The following is a 19,765-nucleotide window of genomic DNA, read 5'->3' as shown; positions in this document are numbered from 1 at the left end:
AAATGTTGGAAATCTGAACTTGGCTTCCTGTTGTTTTCTCTGGTCAAGCTCCAGCTTTGCACAGAACAATTAAAAATTAAAAATAAAGCTGAAAGGTTGCAGTTAGAGATTGAGCAGGCCAGGTATGAACTTACCTGGAGCATCCTCTGCATCCCCAAGCAGGGACACGAGCTGCTGCTGCCACCATTCAAGTGCAGATTTGGGTATTGCCAAATACCAGCTCAGCCACTGCACTTTGGGCTTCTGAGCTCTGGTGCCACCTGTGTCACCTGGCTGGGTGACATCAAAGGAAAACACCTCCCTCAGAACTGGGTCAGACATCCAAAAAACCAGAACCTGCTGCCTGCTCTCCACACCCTGCCTGGGAACAACCCTGCTAAGGATTCTGCCTGAGCACCACAGCTCAGCCCCTCCAGTGAGCTCTGCAAACCAAACTGAGCTAGAAAGGCAGGTTAGATGCCAAAAAGGTTTTTTTTTTTCATAAAGCACTAATTTGCCATTCATCTTTTTCTGCATGCTGATTTTCTACCTCAACCTAAGGATAAGAGAACACTGGAATTCATTTTGTCCTCACCCCACAAATCTCCAAATCAATCACAATGTGGGGATTCGTGTCCAGCCTCACTCCCAAGAGACAAGGACCAGAGTTCTGTAACTCCAGCCTGGAAGTCTCCCAGTGCTGTCCCTGAGCATCCCAGGTGATTCCCCCTCAGGACACCCTTTCCAGCAGGAATACCAGGTCTGGCTGTCCTGGGGACACCCCAGTGGAACGTGGCTGGGGCAGAGTGCCCAAGGCAGGGAGGTTGGTCCTGGGGATGCCCCTGGGGAAGCAGCAGCCTGGCACAGCTGGAAGAGGCACAGCTGGCTGTCAGTGCTGGCTTTATTAAACCAGAGCTCTGTCTTTGCAAAGCCATCCCTGTGAGTACACAGGTGGGCTCAGCTCCTCCGACTGCTGCCACCACACATTCCCACTGATTCCTGACATTCCAGGAGAATCCATGTCCTTTTCCACACAGCTAACTCTTGGAGCTGACCAATCAACCCCCTCTGCTCCTTCCCACCATTGCAGCTCTGAGGTAACTCCCCTGCTCAAACCTTGCCCTCAGCTCATTCCAAAGCCAATCTGCTCCACACCTCCAACTTTCTCTGCTCTCTTTTCCAAAGGATCAGAATTTAAAAGTTGCAGTCCCCTAGATTTGGTGTGACAGCAGGAGTAAGCAAGAGAACAGAAAATGTTATTAAAAGCAAGTTAATTAATTATTAACAACCTACTTGGGAGATGCTCTTCCAAGGCAACATCCATCCTGGGAATGGGAATGCAAGCTGGACTTCCTGGGACAGACCCTAGATGAGCCACTATGAACCTCAGTGGTTTCATTTCCATGTGGTTTTCAGGACATTGTTTTTAAAAGAGCATGAAAATAAACCTTTATTTCACTTGACACCCACCAATATTAAAGATAAATGTTCACAGTTTTAGTTCTTGACACAAATGGACTGAAAGAGGTGAATTTACATCTGACAGAACAGCAGAAGGACCAATTTTAAGTTACAAGCTGTGTTGAAAATCACTCTAGGTGCCATTTGGGAATGCTCTAGAGCAAGAAAAGGGAAAATCCAGCCAGCAAAATCACCTGGGTGGCAACTGGAACAGCAGCTTGGCTCAAGGAAGGGCTGTGCTCCAGGGAAAGCTCTGCTTCACCTGTTTGGGTGCTATCCAGGCTATCCCCAAGGCTGCAAGGGCAGCACATCCCACCAGACAATGGGAGAGGGAAAAGGAACAGCTCAGCTCCTACAAAAGCCCCACACTGAGAGCAGAGTCAGGAGAGGAGAACCAAGGGGTTTTCCCACCCTCTGATGGAAAATCTGCCTCCTCCTCCTGCCTGGGGCTGGAGATCCAGATGAGGGAACTGATCCATGGTACTCACAGTGGGTCACAACAGGAGCTCTCGTGGAAAACAGCTCAGGAAAAGCAAAGGCAGCTGCTAACACCCCAGCTGAGCAGGCTGGTATTCCATATTCCAAGGTCTCCTGCCTGTCCTGCACAGTTTTTACAAAAATAGGGTGTTACCTTTAGTTTTCTATCTACCTACGAAACTACCAATATGCTCTAAGCTGGCCAAAGAGGAAAACATGAAACAAAATGAGAGTTGTTCCTATTCTCCTAACTAATGCTGATAAAACCCCTACAAAATCCTCTATTAGCCTTTCACTCAACTCTTTTTGTGTATTGAAGGGATACACGGGGAAGAAACTGAACCTATGGTGGATTTTGAGGGAGGAGAAGGAATTTCTTACAATCGTTCTCTGGAAAAACATCCCTTGGTGATGTCCCAAGCAGATCCTGAGCACTGCACTGAGCCAGAGCTGCATTTGGACGGAGAGGTGAAGTGTTGAGGTTTTGGGGTGGATTTTTGGTGTCCCATGCACAGACTGCCATTGTCCCAGTCCAAAGCCATGAGCCACAACTCCCTCCTGAGCCAGCCCAGCTCCTTCCTGGGGACACCTGGAGCAGTGCTGGGAATGCCTCAGGTACTGCTGCACCTGGGTGCCAATCCCACAGCCCACCTGGGATCCACCTGGGCTGCCAGAGCCACAGCTGCCACTTTCCCCCACTCCCAGCTCCAACAATTCCCCCACACTCATGGAATCCCCGCTCCAATGACAGAAAATTCCCATGGAATCCCAGCTCCAAGGACAGGAAATTCCCCCACACTCATGGAATCCCAGCTCCAAGGACAGGAATCCCCCCAATCTCAGGGTATCCTCTCAAACAAAAAGCAAAGGTAATTAAAAAACTTTTTTTTTTTGCCAAAAAAGCATCTTGTTCTGTTGAAGGGAAGGAAGAGGAAATAAAGGTCCAGAGGGGGAGTGCAAGGTGGGATACAGGAATTTTAAAAACCTGGTTTTCAGACCAGTTACCCATTGCTGGATCCATACACAGGTATTGAATCATAAACCAATGTGCTTTGAATCTTGATTTCAAGTATCTGCTTTCAATTTTCTAGAAAGGTTTTGTGTAAACAAACTACCCAACAGAGATGAAAATATGACTGGTTTTCCATGTTGGAAGTGAAGCATTAAAACTTAACTACTCCAGGAGTTCATTCCATACAGCACTAACAGTCTGCCAAATTAATATTCCACAGATTCCATGGGCTGAGAAAAATCTGCCAAAGAGGAATTAAGGAAACTGAAGTAGTGTGCAATAATTAAAACCTAGTTTGGAGTTTGGGGTGGGGGGAAAGTCTAAAATGCTGACTTTAAATTAAAAAAAAAATGAACACAAATGAAGGGAAAGCTTTTAACTGGTACACACTGTTCACACCTATATTTCAAGTTTGGAAACGCATATTTTCAAGCAGCAATACAAAAAAGTATCCATGAAGAATGCATAATCTCTGAAAAAATTATGAAAACATCCCTGCTACCATTACATTTCTAAATACAAAACTTGACTACCATATTGTTGCTTCTGTGTAGCGAGAGAAGTTCATTTTCAAAACAGATAAAATTCAGTCTTTAGGTGTGAATGGTATGAATGACAGTCTCTTTTTTTTTTTTTTTGTTTTTTTTTCAATTTCTTAGTTGTTTTAGGATCCTTAAGCATGCAAGCCTCGGAGAGGAAGGCCCGACCAGGGCAGGGTTGGCTTTATGACATCCAGTTTAGGACAGAGCTGGGAAAGCCTCTGGGTCATCTACGTCAGGAGCAGAAGCACTTGACTGAAAGAGAAACATCACAGAGTTATTGCCTGGAGGCAGAGGTGGCAGCACCTTGGGGCTGGAGGAATCACTACCAAAACAATTCTTTTTTTATTTATTCCAAGCATTACAAAGCCTTCTATACTGTTTTTTTAATCCAAGCTATCTGGAGAGGAACTGTAGGCAAATTGATGTTTGCACAATTCTCTTTTTAAAGAGATCTCAGAATGGTCTGGGTTGGAAGGGACCTTAAAGACCACGGAATTACAACCTCCTGCCATGGGCTGATCTTTCCCTGTGGACCAATCCTTACTGAGGGACACAACTGACAAGGCCCTTTCTGGAGCACAAATTAAGTTTTTCATGTTTAATTTTTCTCACTCAGAAACCAGACATTGATTAAAGTAATTTTTGTGCCAAATTTTTTAGCCCTAAAACTTCATGCATTAGCCAGGAATCTCTCAGTAGTTTTCTGAAAGGCTCTGCATCACATCTAAAAACCAGAGCAGAAATAAGCAATTTCATACTCTTGGTCTTTGGAGAAGAATGGGAAGACAGTGGAACTTCCTGTCATGGTATTAATTTATCAAGAAATATATTTAAAATGAGAGTTGCTTTAACACCTGTAGCTGCAGAGTCTCTGCCTTGCCTAAGACTCCACAGCCCACAAAAACCAGAATTAAAAAGTAACTTAAGCTACAGACTCAGCATCTCCAGTTGCTCAGCACACAAGAGCAGGAACAGTCAGAAAAAGGAGGGGAGTTTTGGTCCCTGATCCCAGGGAATGCTCATGCAGAGCTCACCCACCTGGTTGGGCGTGTGGATCACATCAAACTCCTTGACCAACTGTAAGGAAACAAAAGCAACACAAAGTCAGGTGCAGGAAAGTTTGGAATTACTTTATGGCAGCATTCTTGAAGAGTATTAGTGAAACAACTCAAACCAAACCACCACTGTTTAATTTCAATTCCTTAAAATATTCTGATACTGTTGTCAGGAGAGAGCTTCCCAACTAATAAACTAAAATTTGTGAAGTCTTTGTCTGCCAGAAGGGACAAAACCAAAGAATCTGTGTGGAGAAAACCACAGCACAGAGACGGAGCTCATTTTCCAACCAGTAACAATTTGACTGATGCCTTTAAGGCAAGTAAGTGATTCATAATAAATCAAATCTTCACTGTAGCTACACTGCAGTGCTCCAACTTCACATATTGTCTCCCAAACCCCAATCAGAATTTTTTCAAGGTATTTATTCCCCTGGTGCCTTAGCACCAAAGAAGGGAAAAACATCACTGGAGGTTAGAGAAAAACCACTAAGAACCCTGTTTCCAGTTGGAAAATCTGAATTCCTCAGGTTCAAGATGTGACATGCAGCTGTACAACCAGTCCTTCACCCCCAGCAGGTCACAATGCACACGGAGTGTCCTGGCTGTGGCTGAAAATAACCAGCACTTGTGGTTCTGCTCTGGCACCACCTCAGGCAGCTCATGGTACATTCAGACCTGCCCACACTGGAAAGTCATTCTTCAGGTTCAGACACAAAGACAGCCACTTTCCACCCTCTCTTTTTTTGTGTTTGGTGACAGCGCTGCTCAAACATTCATCCTTTTGTCCTAGCAACCTGGTTTAAAGTCAGCTTTGCACAGAGGGATTTTCACTTGGGTTTAAAACACGCTGCTTGTTGGCAGAGCATCTCCCCCAGGGAAAAGGAAGGTGCCAGCGGGATGGGAAAAGGAGGATGCCAGCGGGACGGGAAGAGGAAGGTGCCAGTGGGACGGGAAGAGGAGGATGGCAGCAGGAAAAGGAAGGTGCCAGCGGGACGGGGAGTGAGGGGCGGTGTCCCGAGGTGGGCGGTGCTCACCTTGTCGGTCCTGCCCCCACGGCTGGCCCTGCCCCCGCGGCCCCGGCCGCCCCTGCCCCCTCTGCCGCCGCGCCCGGGGCGGCCCAGGTCTCCGAAGTTGATCTCCAGCTGGGATGTGATGTCGTTGGCCGGCTTGCGGAAGTGGTGATCCATGACCGAGTCCTCAGCGTGAGCCTGCAACCAGCACATCTCCATCAGCCAGGGAACAGCACCAAAACCCCCTCCCTGGGCACTGCAGCTGGGCTCTGCCCAGCACAGCCCCTGTCCACACAACCCCATCACCCACTCCTGCTTTTCCCTCCGGAAACTTGGAGTTTCTTAGCAACCAAAGTATTTTGCCTTTGCAAGATAATTCATGAACTCACACGATCGCTGAGGCTGGAAAAGCCCTCCAGGATTGACTCCAACCTGTGCCCAATCCCCACCCTGTCACCAGTCCATGTTCAGTCCTTCCCTGGACACCCCCAGGGATGGGCACTCCAAACCTCCCTGGACAGCTCCTTCCAATACCTGACCTCCCTTTCCATGGGGAAATCCTTCCCAAAATTCCACCAGAGCAACATGTCCTTAATCCCATACCAGACAGACAATTACCAAGCCAGTACAGAATCTCATGTTGTAGCAACTCCCATTTTGTGTCCTGGTTCCACCAATTCCTTCCATCCTTTTTCCACTCTTGGTCACCCACCCTGATTTTTTCCCCTGAGGATTTACATTTTATTTGCTTTAGCCCTTGATAAATATTTAAGGCTAGGGATCTGCTGAGAATCCCTCCCTGCTCAGCATTCACTGTAACAGCAAATGAGGGACAAAAAGCTCACACACGAGGAGCTGAAGGAGCTAAAACACAACCAGTCTCACCAGTGACCCTGGAAAATGTGGATCTCAGCACCTTTGCCAGGATATTCCCTTACTGGTTTGTTCCCAGTGCACTTGGTGGAAACCTGAGCCTGGAGGAACAAGGGATGCTCCCAGGAGTTACCAACAGCAGCAACCTTGGAAAATTTCAGCTACTCACTGAACACACCAGGTGTTTTTAAAGCAGTTATTTCTCCTATTTTACACAAATATTTTTTCCACATTCAAGGCAGTTTTTGGCATCCAGGATAATAACAAGAATGTAAAAACCTGCCTATCACAGCTCAACCATAGTGTTTTGGAAACATGACAACACCCAACACGTTCCTTCCCTCCAAGCCCCCAACTCCTGGCACAGCACTCATCAATTGCCTGCTTTTCCTACACAAATGCCACGTGCAGGCTCAAGCTTCCCAACTCCAACTGACTTTTCTCCTGTAGTTACACAACATTCGGACTTTCAAAGGCAACACATTGTGCAATTAAGCCCTGTGATCTTTAATTACCATTTGTGGAGCCTTCACAAGGCTGCCAGGGGATGGAGAGGTCTGGAGCCAAAGCTGCTGCCAGGGATTCCATGGGTCCTACCCAATATCCCATCCATCCCTGCCATTCCCCCTTGTCCTCTCCCTGAATCCCCAGTTTGATCCAAAACATCCCTTCCTTGCTGCTTTATTTCCAACACATTCCACTGGGATGTATTCCACAAAACAGCTGGTCCCTACTTCACTCCTGATTTCATTTTTCCTTCCCCTGGAAATTTCTTTGCCAAACTTAGAAGTTTGTCTCAACAAAGAAAAGTATTCCACACCTCAGCCTAACATGGCACTACTCAAACCTAATACCAACACTATGTAAAACACTACAACACCTTAAAGATGTTTCAAATTCCTTTCTTACTATTTAATTTTTTATCACTGCAGGGTACTGAGATTTTATTTCCAACTACTGGTAGCCATATGGTAATTCCCTTTCCTGGGATTACAAGGAGTGGTGGGATCAGTGGATTTGTGCAACATTTCTGTGTATTTCCATCCCCTATGCTGTTTTTATTTAAAAACAAATCACTACAGTTTACCAAAACTCCTTTTGATTTTGGTATAACCACTGAACAAACCAATTGCAAATTCCCTAAGTAACCTGATGATTCCCCTATCCAAAGGAATTAAAGGTTATTTAAAACTCCAACAAAAAACTTGGCACATTGTTCTCAGCCTCTTCCACCACTGGGGTGATAAGTCAGACATACTGAACAAGTTGCTTATTCTGAAAAACCCTGGGAAACATTAAATTTCCATGTATTGGTGACTCAACAGTGCTCTGATTTAATAACTGATCACTTCTTGAAGGCAGTACTACCCTTTAAGGTCTTGAGGAAGGCTGTCAAAAATTAAGAACAAACTACCAAGAGAGCCAAAGCAGACAGTGAGAGATGGACAAACAGCAGCAACAAAAAACTAGAAACTCATGATAGAAGCTCTTATGATAAGGTTTGAAACCAGCAGGATGAGGAGCAAGGGGACCAAAACCATGCTGGGTGCTGGATGGTGCACAGTGAGACAACAGGCATGGACAGAAAAGCTCCAGATTCAGTAAAATTCTTTCTTTTGGTGAGTTTTTAATATCCAAACGTTCCCTGCTGAAGGAGCTGATGCTCACACCAGGTATCACCAGTGACACAGAAAGGATCAGTACCTCATTTGAATCCAGCAGACTCCCCTGCATTTCTGTCATCGCCTTTGTCTGGTGACAGTTGTGTGTCCACGCCAAAGTGACAAAAGGAACAAAGGGAGAAAACAAAAGGAAGAAATGAGACTCAACTACATACAGGAACAACAGGTAATCAGGTCACAGGAGCTGCTGGTACAGATGGCACTGAGCACATGGAGCAGCACAGGGAGCAGGGAGCAGCTGTGCACGCAGCCAGAGACAGCACAGGATGGATGTGCCAAGGGTGGAGACAAGAGAAAGCTCAGGTGGACACCAAAACAAGGCTCAGATGGGTGGTCACCAAAAACCAGCTCAGATGGATGGACACCAGAAACCAGCTCAGATGGACACCAAAGAAAAGGCTCAGGTGGATGGAAACCAAAGAAAAACCGCAGGTGGACGGACACCAAAGACAAAGCTCGGGTGGACGGACACCAAAGACAAAGCTCGGGTGGACGGACACCAGAAGGTTGCCCAGGAGCTGCAGGAGCTGCAGGAAGCCCTGGCAGAGACCACACATGCAGGCTGGTCTCCAGCATGGCCACACATCAGGCACAGAGATGGGAAGAGCTGGGATGTTTGAATCATTGTTCATGGAAATCCTCCTGCAGAGCCTTCATTCAAGAGTCATTGCTCCCAACTCTGAGGAGATGAATCATTCTTTTCCAAAATACATTTCCTAATCTCCTAGTGCAACTTCCTCTAAGGAAGGATTGGATTAGTGAGGAGGTTTGAAGAGGCACAGCAGGGACAGTGTTCTACTGGGTATCAGTTTTTCCAGGAGCCCTGGATTCCATTTTTGGGATGAATTTTAGGATCTGTCCACAATATAACTCGTTCCTGGTTTTCTGTAGGAACTGAAGACTCAAGGCACTAAAGCAGCTGCAGAGAAAATCAGGAACTCTGTTCTATGGCAAAACCCCGTGTCCTGGGAAGAGGCTCCTTGGAGCAGGGCTGCTGAAGGTCCTGGATATGTCAGATTAAAGCAGCAAGAACCTGAGACAGAATTGAGTTCATTCTGTCAGTACCTGCAGAGTAAAGGGGAGCAGGAGGACAGACCTCAGGCAGGGCCGAGCATTTCAGCCCTCAGCCAGGAGGAAAAGGACAGCTCCTTCCCAAGACTGAGCAGCAGCAGATCCTCATTCTCCCTTTTCCAGACTCCTGGGGCATCTCCAAGGAGTTTCCAAGCTACAGGAATGCAGGTGCTCATCACAACACCTCAGATTTCTGAGAGATCTATTGGGGCACACAGGATTTTTCAGCCATAAGAGTACAGAAGATTTGGGGCTAAAAACCAAAATTTACCTATAAACCAAATCGCTTCCATACATCATCTCCTTCTTACCAATAACAATCAGAGAAACTTTAATTTCTTGACTCCTAAGTACATCCAAGAGGACAAAGAGAGGAAACAGCAAGTGATTGGTGGTTTTTTAAAATATGTTGCCTTCTAAAGCTGCTCACAAAGGAGCTGCAGTGGAAGCTTTCCTAACGCCTGTATTATAGAGCTATTCTCCTATAATCCTGAGAGCAAATCCCCACACTGCTTCCCATGGGATCAGGGAACAATGAAGAAGGGAGATGGGGAGACACATCTGCTGGGTGGACAATAAAGCAGGCTAAAGGCAGCTCAATTTGAAGGCAGATTTGTTAACACCTCACTTTCATGCTTACGCAGCAAGAGGCTGTTACCTTCTTATGTGATGGTGCTAAAAATATCCAACTTGTTTATTTGAGAAGTTCACCTCTTAAATAGAACAATCTACTAATTATGTCAGGTCTGCCATGGCAGTAATTTGATTATTCACAGTTTTTGTTCAGATTTTTTGTTATTGTTTTTTGCTCGGTTGTTTTGTTAGGTTGGTTGTTTTTTGGGTTTTTTTGGGTTTTTTTTTTTTACTTAACTAATTCAGTTTTCAAATGGAAAATACAGTCTGGATTTTTCTAGGTTCTAAATTTCTCACAAGTAGCATCACCTTTACTATCATATAGGCTCATATATTAAAATAAGTGCTCTCAGATGAGTAAATGTCAAATAAATCTGATTCAGAGAGACTGAGGGAATTTGAAGAACTCCAGGTTTAGGAAATCTTGGTAAAGTACATAAATACTTCTGTTTAATACATTCTTTCAGCACACAGCAACATTAAACGTAACTCAAATTCCCTTTTCTACCCAAGCAAGAGAAGCAGCATTTAAAGAACACTTCAGTGAACAGCTCAGAGGAGACACAGCCATGCAATCACTCCAAGGACTGAAGTGCCCCATGCAGCAAGGGAACAGCCTGGTCTGTCACCAAGTCACCCTCACTGGGAGCTCAGCCAGAGCAGAAATGGAACTTTCAATGAACACCGAGCAGTGCCCCCCACCCTGTATTACATCCCAGCTCCCAGCATAAAAATTGGCAAGGTGTGAAAAAGCAGGAAAACATTTTAGAGAGCAAACAGAGTATTACACACTATCCAGTCACTTCAAAGGACTCAGCACCATCAGTATACAAAGTTGCTGCCACCAATCTCTTAAGTGAGCTACTTAACATAATACAGAGTGCTAAAAACAAAGATTAGAACCAAAGATTAGCACAGCCCTGCATTACAAAACAAGAGCTCTCAGCACTTCCCTCCTGGTGCATCTCCCCTTGCCACTCTTGGAACAGAATAATGAACATTATGCAATGCCTGGAATGAGAAACTACAAATTTAAAACAATTCTGCAGCAGCTAGGCTGAGTGTCACTGGAGCACATAAATCATTCCAACTGCCTTCCCAAGAGCTTGTCTGTGTCACAGCACTAAGTGAGGAGACACCCACACCACAAATTTCAGATGCGCAGTTGGGTTTTAAGGTCTCTGAGGCATGACCAGTCTTCCTTCAAGCTGACATCACTTAGCAGGCACCATGAACCTGTGTACTGCAGAGCAGATGCTAAATAACACAAGCTGCCTTTTTTAGAAAGCAGACTTGACAACATGCCCCTAAAACTCTCACCAAGAGGCAATTCTTACAAAGCTAAGGGCACAGCTCAGCTCCTGAAGCCAACCACAGTCAGAATGGCCACTTGTGCTACTGCAGAAGTTCAATGCTGCTAAAAGAATGTTGCTCAAATGAACAAGAATAAAGTTCATGTTTAAAATAACATTCCCACTTTCTAAACTTCCAACAACAGGTCAGCATCTCCCAGAAAGGAGCCTCCACTCTAAAAAATGCTCATCAATAACAAAACCGTCACAAGGTGGACACTCCAAGCATGGAAAGGCACTTTACCTCCTCACTCTTTGACTTGTGGAGCACAAATCCTTTTTTCCACTGCCCATCAGCTCCCTCGTTTGGTTTGCGGATGTTGAACTCGACTTTTGCACGATCCTTGCTTTGAATGGCTTTCCACTCATCCAGGGTCATCTCCTTGGGGCCTTCTTCCTTAACTTCTTCAACTTCGTTCTCCCTGTGGTCAATTCATGCAGATCATGGTCACAACTAAGGATTTACACTCTGGATACAATTCCAAAACCATTTGCTGGCTGGTACCAGGTTCTAAATTGAACTTTGCCAAGGATTTAGCAGTTAAGAGGTGAAAATATGAACATTCGCTTCCACCACAGGAAAATTCATCTCCTTTAGAGGGAGTGCCAAAAAAATTACACCCAGCCACCTCTGAGCACAGCAAAATGTTAAAATTAAAACTGACCCATGCCATCAAATCGCCACATTAGTGTCAATTTTATTTCCAAATCTGAAAGCCCAAATTCTGGCATGACTTGTTTGGAGCTCCTTCCCCCCTTTTTGAAAACCATCTCACATAAACATTCAAGTCAAGGCAGTGAGAACTCGTTCTTCCCACAGTTTTCAAGCTTTTCAGTATTTTGAAAACCAGAATTTAAGCAGCTTTGGATAATTTGCTTCCTTTGTTAAAACAAAGACAAATATTCAAACAAGTTTTACTTCTAGCTAATTTGAAAAAGTAACTGCACACACGTTATTTGTGAGATACAGCACATCTCCCTAGAGCCAAAGGCTATTTTTAAGTAAAACACACAACCACTGTGCTCAATAACAGATCATATTCCAGCTACTGGAAGCCTCTGGTCATTGTTCAGTGTGTTTATGCAACTGAATTTCTGATTTATAGGAAACCAATGCTATGTATGTGCAGCAAAAAGATCATGAAAGCCTCAATTTCAAAGGTTTTCATTTGGCAGCCATTAATTTTGAACAATAATGCAAAGGGTTGTATGTCAAAATAACTGTATTTCAACTTTTTCTCACTGTGAAGGAGAGAATGATTTTTGACATGGGACGTAATCAAAATTTTTTTTGTTCGAACCAAACAAGTTTGTTTTACTGCAGTAAAACATCCTACAGTTCTGCTGAAACTCTGAGAGCAAAGATCCACATAAAAGCAGACTATTAATAAATTACCCATGTGGAGATGCTTTTTTATATAGAGAAACTTTTCAGAAAGGCAACCAAGCCATGGCACACACATTAGGAATCATTAGGAACAAGTACTCCAAAATTCTGTTTGCCATTTTTGAGTCCTCTACAAAGCCCACTCCTCATTAAAATACAACATTAGTCACACTAGGCTACCATAAAAATTTGTATTGTATTTTTACATCAACTCAGTATCAGTAAGGCTCTTTCTGCTTCTCTGGTTACTCTTTCATTCACCCAGTCCCTGGTTCCTCCAGTAACAGTGTCCAAGTGAGATGGGAAGAGACCCAGGTAACTTTGAAAACTGCCTGGAGAATGAAAGATACAACCTTTCTCCTACAGCTCAGTCACACAGCCTCCAAGGCTGCTCTGGAAGATTAAGTTTAAAAAGTTGCCTTCCACTGGCATTTCTGCCTCATTTGCTTGGTGCTGCTACCTAGTCTGAGCACAGACACTTTTGGATTTGGAATCTGGAGCTGCAATCTTAAGACCCAAAGTGTATTAGAAATTATTAATAATAAATAAATAAATAAATAAATAAATCTGAAAGAGCCTGCAGGACACCAAGGAATGGTTTAAAGACAATTTCCAGACACAAGGTTTTTAAGCAGACTCATTCAGCAGCACTGTGGATGATCTACTGATGATCTGAGTTTGGCCAAACAGATGTGGAGTAAACAGCAGAGGTTAAAGGGAATGGAACAGCACCTGTGAAGCAACCCAGGAGCACGGAGAGGGGTGGTACTCACTTGTTTTCAGAATCAGCAGGCGGATGCTCCTCTCCCTCCGGCGTTTCCTCAGTTACAGCTGACTGATCCAATTCACTGCAATTACATAACGGTGGGAGTTGGGCCTTTTTTACAACTTCATCCCTCTTTAAAGCTATGTAAGATTAACAATCAAGATCCACTGTGGATTTACTGTTTCAGTAAGGATTGGTGCTCTCTGTGCCTTTCAAACTCTATGCTTTTCCCTTAACTAATGGTTTTCCTCAATGCTTCCTACAATCCCTCCTGAAAGGCTCCCACTCTCCCTTCCAACACAAAATGGATTTGGGCATTAAAAACAGATCTCAATGGGACAGCTGAGTTTTTGTAATACAAAATGCATGCTTATCCTGATCAAAATTTACTAAAAGTAGAACAGTTTCATTTTAACCAAGAATTGTTACCAAACCAGCACAAGACCTCCCAAACTTCCCCAAAACTCTGGCTGAACAGTGAAGCTATTCTTATGCTACAAGAAACCGCTGGGGTTTTAAACTCTGCAGAAGCGTGGCAAAAACCATGGAGATCAAAGGCAAAATGCAGCTAAATCTGGGTGTTCTGCGAGCCATAATTAGGGCTGATTAACATAGTGCTAATGGTTTTCTGAGCAGTGAGAGGATACTAACGTTAGCTCGTCTTTGACGGTTCCCCAGTTGTGTGATCCGCTGCCACCGCGCTTGTCCTCGTGCTTTAGCCCGCTGAAATGTGAATGTGAAACAGAACTAACAAAACTGAGTTAACATTATAGTGTCCAGACACAGAAATTCAAAAGATCAATTTTAAACGGGGGGCAGAGCGGTACAGGAGAGCCACGAGGGACAGGAAAAGGCAAAGACTCACGATCTATCACTGCCACTGTGTCTGTCAAATTCCCGTTTGCCACGAGAGTCAAAGCCATCTCCTCGGCCCATCCCGCGCCCGCGGCCACGGCCCCGGCCCAGGCCTCCACGTCCACGCATGGGTCGGTCCAGGATGGGTCTGCCATGGAACACACACAGCATTTCATGCTCTTGTCCCTCTTTGAGGATTTTATTTACTTGGTTTTGCTTTGATTATTACTGTTTGGAAGCTGGGTCAAGTGATTCGCCTCCAAAAATGTACAGCGTGCTTCATGGTTCTTTTCATCCCTGAGAACTTTATCTACTTGTTTTTCCTTTGATAATTAGTTTGTAGCTGGGTTCAGGCTCTAATTCCAGAAAAGTCACTCCTCCATCCCTGGAAGTGTCCCAGGCCAGGCTGGAACAGCTTGGAGTAACCTGGGATACTGGAAGGCATTCCCACCCGTGGTATGGGCTGGAACCAGATCACCTTTAAGGTCCCTTCCAACCCAAACCATTCTGTGGTTCCATGATTTTAGAATCTGGAAACAAATACTCAGGACTGCTGTTTGTTTGTGTCTTCTGGCATTAATTCTTTGTATTCTGTTACATAATTAACTGATGTTAAAACTTCAACTAAACTCATTTTTATCCAACTTACTTTAAAAAGGGTTTTAGCTTTGGCAACTGAAACACTAATATTTGAACATTACTCAAATTCTGGCTGCCTCACAATACTCAAGACAGCTAAAATTTCATATAGATCTAAGATGGCTTCACCACTTCCAGGTCTGAAGCCATTGCAGCCAGGGCGCAAACACCAACATGGACAAACATTTGTGGGTTTAAGTCAGTTGTGCAAATTAAAGCCACAGCTGTAACAGCAAACAAATCCCATCCTGCAGGAAACAGCTATGTTTGGGTTCCCTTCCTGAGCTATCTGCTGTAGATGTAAAGAAATATGGTGAATATCATGATTTAAACCATAATTCAGTTACACCTATGACCTGTTCACACACATCTCTCCCAGCCTGTAACTTAAGTTTGCAAATAAAACCATGGAAAAGCAAAGTGTTATCGCTTGCATGACAGGAATTCAATCTTGATTCAATAATCTTTTTTACCTGATCAACAGAAGGCAGGACAGCCCTGCCTGTCAGAGCTAGGAAAGCTGTTTATGAGCAAGCCAAAACTCTTACTTATCCACGGAGAACTCTCCTCCCTCGCCCTTCTCCTCGGCGGGTTTCTCGAAGCGGCGCTCGCGGGGAGGCCGTCGCTCGGGTCTCCTGTCGATGGGTTTGCCTTCGCCCTGCTGCTGCTGCTGCTGCTGCTGGTCAGGCCTCCTGCCAATCCTCCTTATCCCTGCAACATCAGGCCAGACACATCAACGGAATGTGCAGTGCTCCAGGACAGATACCAACCCCGGGCAAACAAGCGGGAAGAGAAGTTCTATTGCTGCATAAATTGAGCAGCCCCACTTCCACCTGACTCTTTCTCAGTCCCTTTTTTACCCAGGATTTCAAATTGGGTTTGACTGAGAACTTAGGTAATCCCTAACGAAACAACAGGGTCAACTTTCAAACAAAGATCAAGGTAAGGAGAATATTATTACTATTTTTTTTCTCTGAAAGGTGCTTATCAGGTAAAACAAGTTGGTTTCATTTGAAGAACAGCCAAACAAAGTGAGCAACACTTCACTGGCCCTAAGACAGTCAATCCTGTGCTCCCTAGGACAGTCATCCTGTGCTGTTCTAACAGCTGGACCCCATGATCTTGGAGGTGTTTTCCAACCTGAATGATCCTGTGATTCTGCTCTTGGAAACTCTTCTGGGAAGCAGTGCCACCACCTGTACTGGAGAGGTGCCACCAGCAGGTACTGGTCAGTGACTAACTGGGCTCCTCACCCACATGGATCCTCCCAGTGCAACATTCCCTGACAAAGATTCTCCTTCTGGTGCACTCCTCAAAATAGCTGAAGAATCCACAGTGCCACCGAGCTGCCCAGCCTTCTTCCTCCCTGCCTAGGCCTCCTAAAAGGGTTTTTATTGCAAATAAAAACCTCCCGTGGGCATTCTCTTCTCTACCAAGCCCTCTCAAAGATCTAACACAGTTTTCTTTTCCACTCATGTGAAAGGCCTTGTTTACTCTTCTTTAAAAGATGAGGACAAACACATTTCTTACACCATTTTCTTGCCAAAGCACTGGCTCCAAAATTAACAAACCAGCTTTTAAATTCAAAGCTGATTTTTAATTATTTTTTAAAGAACCGAGTTCCTGCCTAGCAAGCAATGTCAAATTTGGGTGGGGCTACAGAAGTTGCAGTTGTAATGATATCCAAGCCAACACACCCAGATGAACAATGTCTCCCTCACCTTCCAAGCTGTGTTTAACATGAAGTTTGCATGGCACACCGAGCTCCCTAAGCATTCCCGACTCCCTGGGGAAACAAGGGGTTAAACGCAGCAGCCTGCACCGGGAGAAGGGCTCTCCAGTGCGGACGGGCATTCCCTGTGAGCAGGAGAAGCAGGGAGAGGAGCAGGCATGCTGCAGAACTGGAATGGAACAGCCACGGCTTTTGAATTTCGAGTTCAACGCCCTGCACTCAGAAAAACCCGATTCCTGCTGAAGCCTAACCCAAAATACGAGTTATTTCTCAGCATCACCAAGCTTTGAACTGCTAATTCAGCAGGCAAATCACTTGCAGCCTTACGGAGTAGTGGAATAGCTTAAAATACATTCACACAGGAAACAAACCCTGGCATCGAGCACCTTTATGATGCCAGAACTGCAAAAACAGCCACGCACAGAAATAGACATTTTCAAACTGGAACTTGACTTTGTTTACCACACTGCTACAACAGCAGCCCCGACTTTCGCTGTTTCACTACCACAACAAACCACGAAAATAGTTATTTTTCACACTGCTCTTGAAAACAAGCTGTGAAAATCGGGAGGTGAAGAGGGGCTGCCCAAAGCCCTCCTGCGGTGCCGAGGACTCTGCCGTGTCCCACGTGTACCTCGTGGGGCAATCCTGCACCTCGCTAAGGCTTCCAGAGGACACTGGCTTGGCGAACTGGGACTCCAGAGAAACCACTGCATCCCTCACACAGAAAACACTCCTAACGTTACTGAGCACGAGATCCACAAGCAAAGAGTATTTCTAACATCGCTCCTAAATCTGTCTTCTCACAAGGTGCTTTCGAATAATATTTACAACACCCACTTTCCAAAACAAATAACATACTAAAATTATTTCTTTCCTTAACAGCATAAACCAGTGGAGAATCAGAACCACTTTGTAACATAAATGAGGAAGCATTAAGATGCTCTCACGTAGCACCGTGCTCTGTGAAAAGCTTGCTGAAATTGCAGTTAACCTGTTATTCCCTTGCTCCCACGTCATCTGCTGCCACCACACTCCGATGGGGTTTTTTTCCAAGGATTCCTTTGAGCCCGAGCTGTGACCCACCTGCCGAGCGCTGAAGTTTGGGCGCGGTGGAGCTGCTGCCCGCACGGGACGCCATGTGCCCACATCCCTCCCCATCCATGTGGGGCCCGGCCTCCTAATTCCCAAAGCACGTTCTTCAGTCTCTTTGTGCTTTAATTTCTTTTTTTTCCAAAGCTTTTCATGTAGGATGTCGTGAAAATTTAGAGAAACTAAGAATTCATGCAAGTTATTATTTAAATACATATGAAAACAACAAGATGGTTATCAACGCTGTTCCCCTAGAAAATGACCCAAACAGATCTTGGAAAGCTCAGGAACTTCCAGATATCCTGTAAAATCCATCCGAGCCCCTGAAACACGAGTCAAGTCTAGAATACAAGGCTGGACGGGGCTTGGAGCAACCTGGCCTAGTGGAAGGTGTCCCTGCCCATAGCATGGGGTGAACGAGAAGGGCCTTTCCAACCCGAACCACTCCAGGATTCCATGTGCCGGCTTAGATGGGACATCGGAAAGAAATTATTCCCTGGGAGGGTGGGGAGGCCCTGGTACAGGGCGCCCAGAGCAGCTGTGGCTGTCCCTGGATCCCTGGAAGCGTCCAAGGCCAGGCTGGACGCGGCTCGGAGCAGCCTGGGCCAGTGGAAGGTGCTTGCGGCAGGGATAGAACGGGATGGCCTCCTACATCCCTTCCAACCCGAGCCACTCCACGATTCCCCTCACTGCTGGCCTTTCCCATTCCGCGTTACCCCTCTCCCTCCCGCGGGCACCGAGGCAGCCCCGGCCGCCCCGCACGCCCGACTCCATTTTGCGCGGGCCGAGCCGCGGGACACGTGGGGCCGAGCCGGGCGCCGCCGCCGCCGGTCCCGCGGGCGCCCCGGGCGGGCTCCCCGGGCGGGCTCCGCCATGCGCGGCCCCACGTGCGGCTCGGCCCTGCCCCGGCCCCCTCCGTGCGGCCCGGCCGACCCTCCCGCCGACCCCCCGGCCCGCTCACCCTCCTTCCGCAGCGGCGCTCCGGGCTGGCCCCCGCCATCCTCCCGGCGGTCCCCGCCGGCGAAGGGCGGCAGCGGGTTCTTGCGCTCCTTCTGCGACTCCCTGCGCAGCTGCTTAGCCGCGCTGCCCGCGCCGCCGCCCGCCTGGCCTGCTCCGCCGGCCCCGCCCGAGGAGCCGCTCTGGGCGCCCGCCGGGCCGCGGGCCCCGCCGCCCGCTTGGCTCCCGCCGCCGCCGCCGCCGCTCTCCTTCCTCCGGCTCTCCGCCGCGCGCAGCACCTCGAAGGGGTCGGACTCGTCATCGAAGAGCTGATCGAAGCGGTTGGTGACGACGCACCCGAAGCCCTCCTGCAGGTGTCCGGGCATGATGGGCCCCCGTCGGCGGGATCCTGCGCGGATGCTACCGGGCCCCCCGCGCCCTGCTCGCTGCCGCACAAGATGGCGGGCCCTGAGGAGACGCGCTTCTCTTCCGGCGCGGCCACATCCGGGCACCCCCACGGGGCGGGCGCTGCAGCGCCACCAGCGGCCACGCCGCGAACTGCGCGCGCATTGTGTGAGGCGGGCGCGGGGTTTCCCGCCGTGGGCTCTACCATTGCCGACAGCGGGGGGGAATAGGTCGACGAGGGAGGCGGGGGGGGACGCCGGGCGGGGCGGAGCCCCGCACCGCGCCCCCCCCGCCTCCCTCGTCGACCCCCGCGCCTCGCCCACCGATAGTACCTCCCTCGTGAGGGCTCCCTCAGAAGTAAAACCTACATAAAGCGGAATTAAGAAATTTGGCGTTATTAACTAATAAAAGTTGATTTCAGGCCTTGATCTGAAAGTTATGATAAGATTTGCCGCTTTCGTGGGCATTTCTGCTCGTCTAATTAGCGGACGGGGGTAGCGGGTAGTGTGAAGTGGAGGTGGATGTTTACGGTATTAATACATATTAGCTGTATTAATACATAATAATATATTACATATATTAATACATACATGTTATCAATATAGCAATATACAGTATAAATAAATACAGTGTATTTCTACATATAACAATATGTATAGTATATTATAATATCTATGGTGGTGTATAATATGTAATAACAATGCATCATGCATAATACATAACATGCAATGCACATTTAATGTTAATATTAACATAATAAATATTGTATATTAATAGTAACATATTGATGTAATTATATGTCA

The 19,765-nt window shown here is 46.6% G+C and overlaps 1 protein-coding gene across 4 annotated transcripts; it reads right to left on the bottom strand.

Annotated features, from left to right (window-relative positions):
* Nucleotides 1–3,302: 3,302 nt before the first annotated feature.
* SERBP1 (SERPINE1 mRNA binding protein 1) lies at nt 3,303–19,068 on the bottom strand. Of its 4 annotated transcripts, none has more exons than XM_030953207.1 (10): nt 18,583–19,068; nt 15,346–15,508; nt 14,169–14,306; nt 13,955–14,050; nt 13,311–13,385; nt 11,395–11,572; nt 8,117–8,164; nt 5,564–5,737; nt 4,510–4,548; nt 3,303–3,723 (listed from the first exon to the last, which is right to left on the bottom strand). In XM_030953207.1, exons 1-10 carry the CDS (start codon nt 18,941–18,943, stop codon nt 3,667–3,669), a joined length of 1,329 nt encoding a protein of 442 aa, XP_030809067.1. In that variant the 5' UTR covers nt 18,944–19,068; the 3' UTR covers nt 3,303–3,666. The 4 variants fall into 4 exon arrangements, with proteins under 4 accessions (XP_030809067.1, XP_030809068.1, XP_030809069.1 ...); XM_030953208.1 differs by having other exon boundaries at nt 13,955–14,026; XM_030953209.1 differs by lacking the exon at nt 8,117–8,164 and having other exon boundaries at nt 18,583–19,064.
* Between the last annotated feature and the right edge of the window lie 697 nt (nt 19,069–19,765).

The sequence above is a fragment of the Camarhynchus parvulus genome, chromosome 8, assembly GCF_901933205.1.
Source record: "Camarhynchus parvulus chromosome 8, STF_HiC, whole genome shotgun sequence".
Lineage (NCBI taxonomy): Eukaryota > Metazoa > Chordata > Aves > Passeriformes > Thraupidae > Camarhynchus > Camarhynchus parvulus.
This window is presented reverse-complemented; position numbering and strand designations above follow the sequence as displayed.

Bases quoted from the DNA above. Each gene is read 5' to 3' on its own strand.
- SERBP1 (XM_030953207.1), bottom strand. From the start codon at position 18,943: ATGCCCGGACACCTGCAGGAGGGCTTCGGGTGCGTCGTCACCAACCGC. The intron at 11,573-13,310 runs GTGAGTACCACC...AATTGACCACAG, and splicing joins CCTGCTGATTCTGAAAACAA to GGAGAACGAAGTTGAAGAAG. The intron at 3,724-4,509 runs GTGGGTGAGCTC...TTTCTCTTTCAG, and splicing joins TGATCCACACGCCCAACCAG to TCAAGTGCTTCTGCTCCTGA.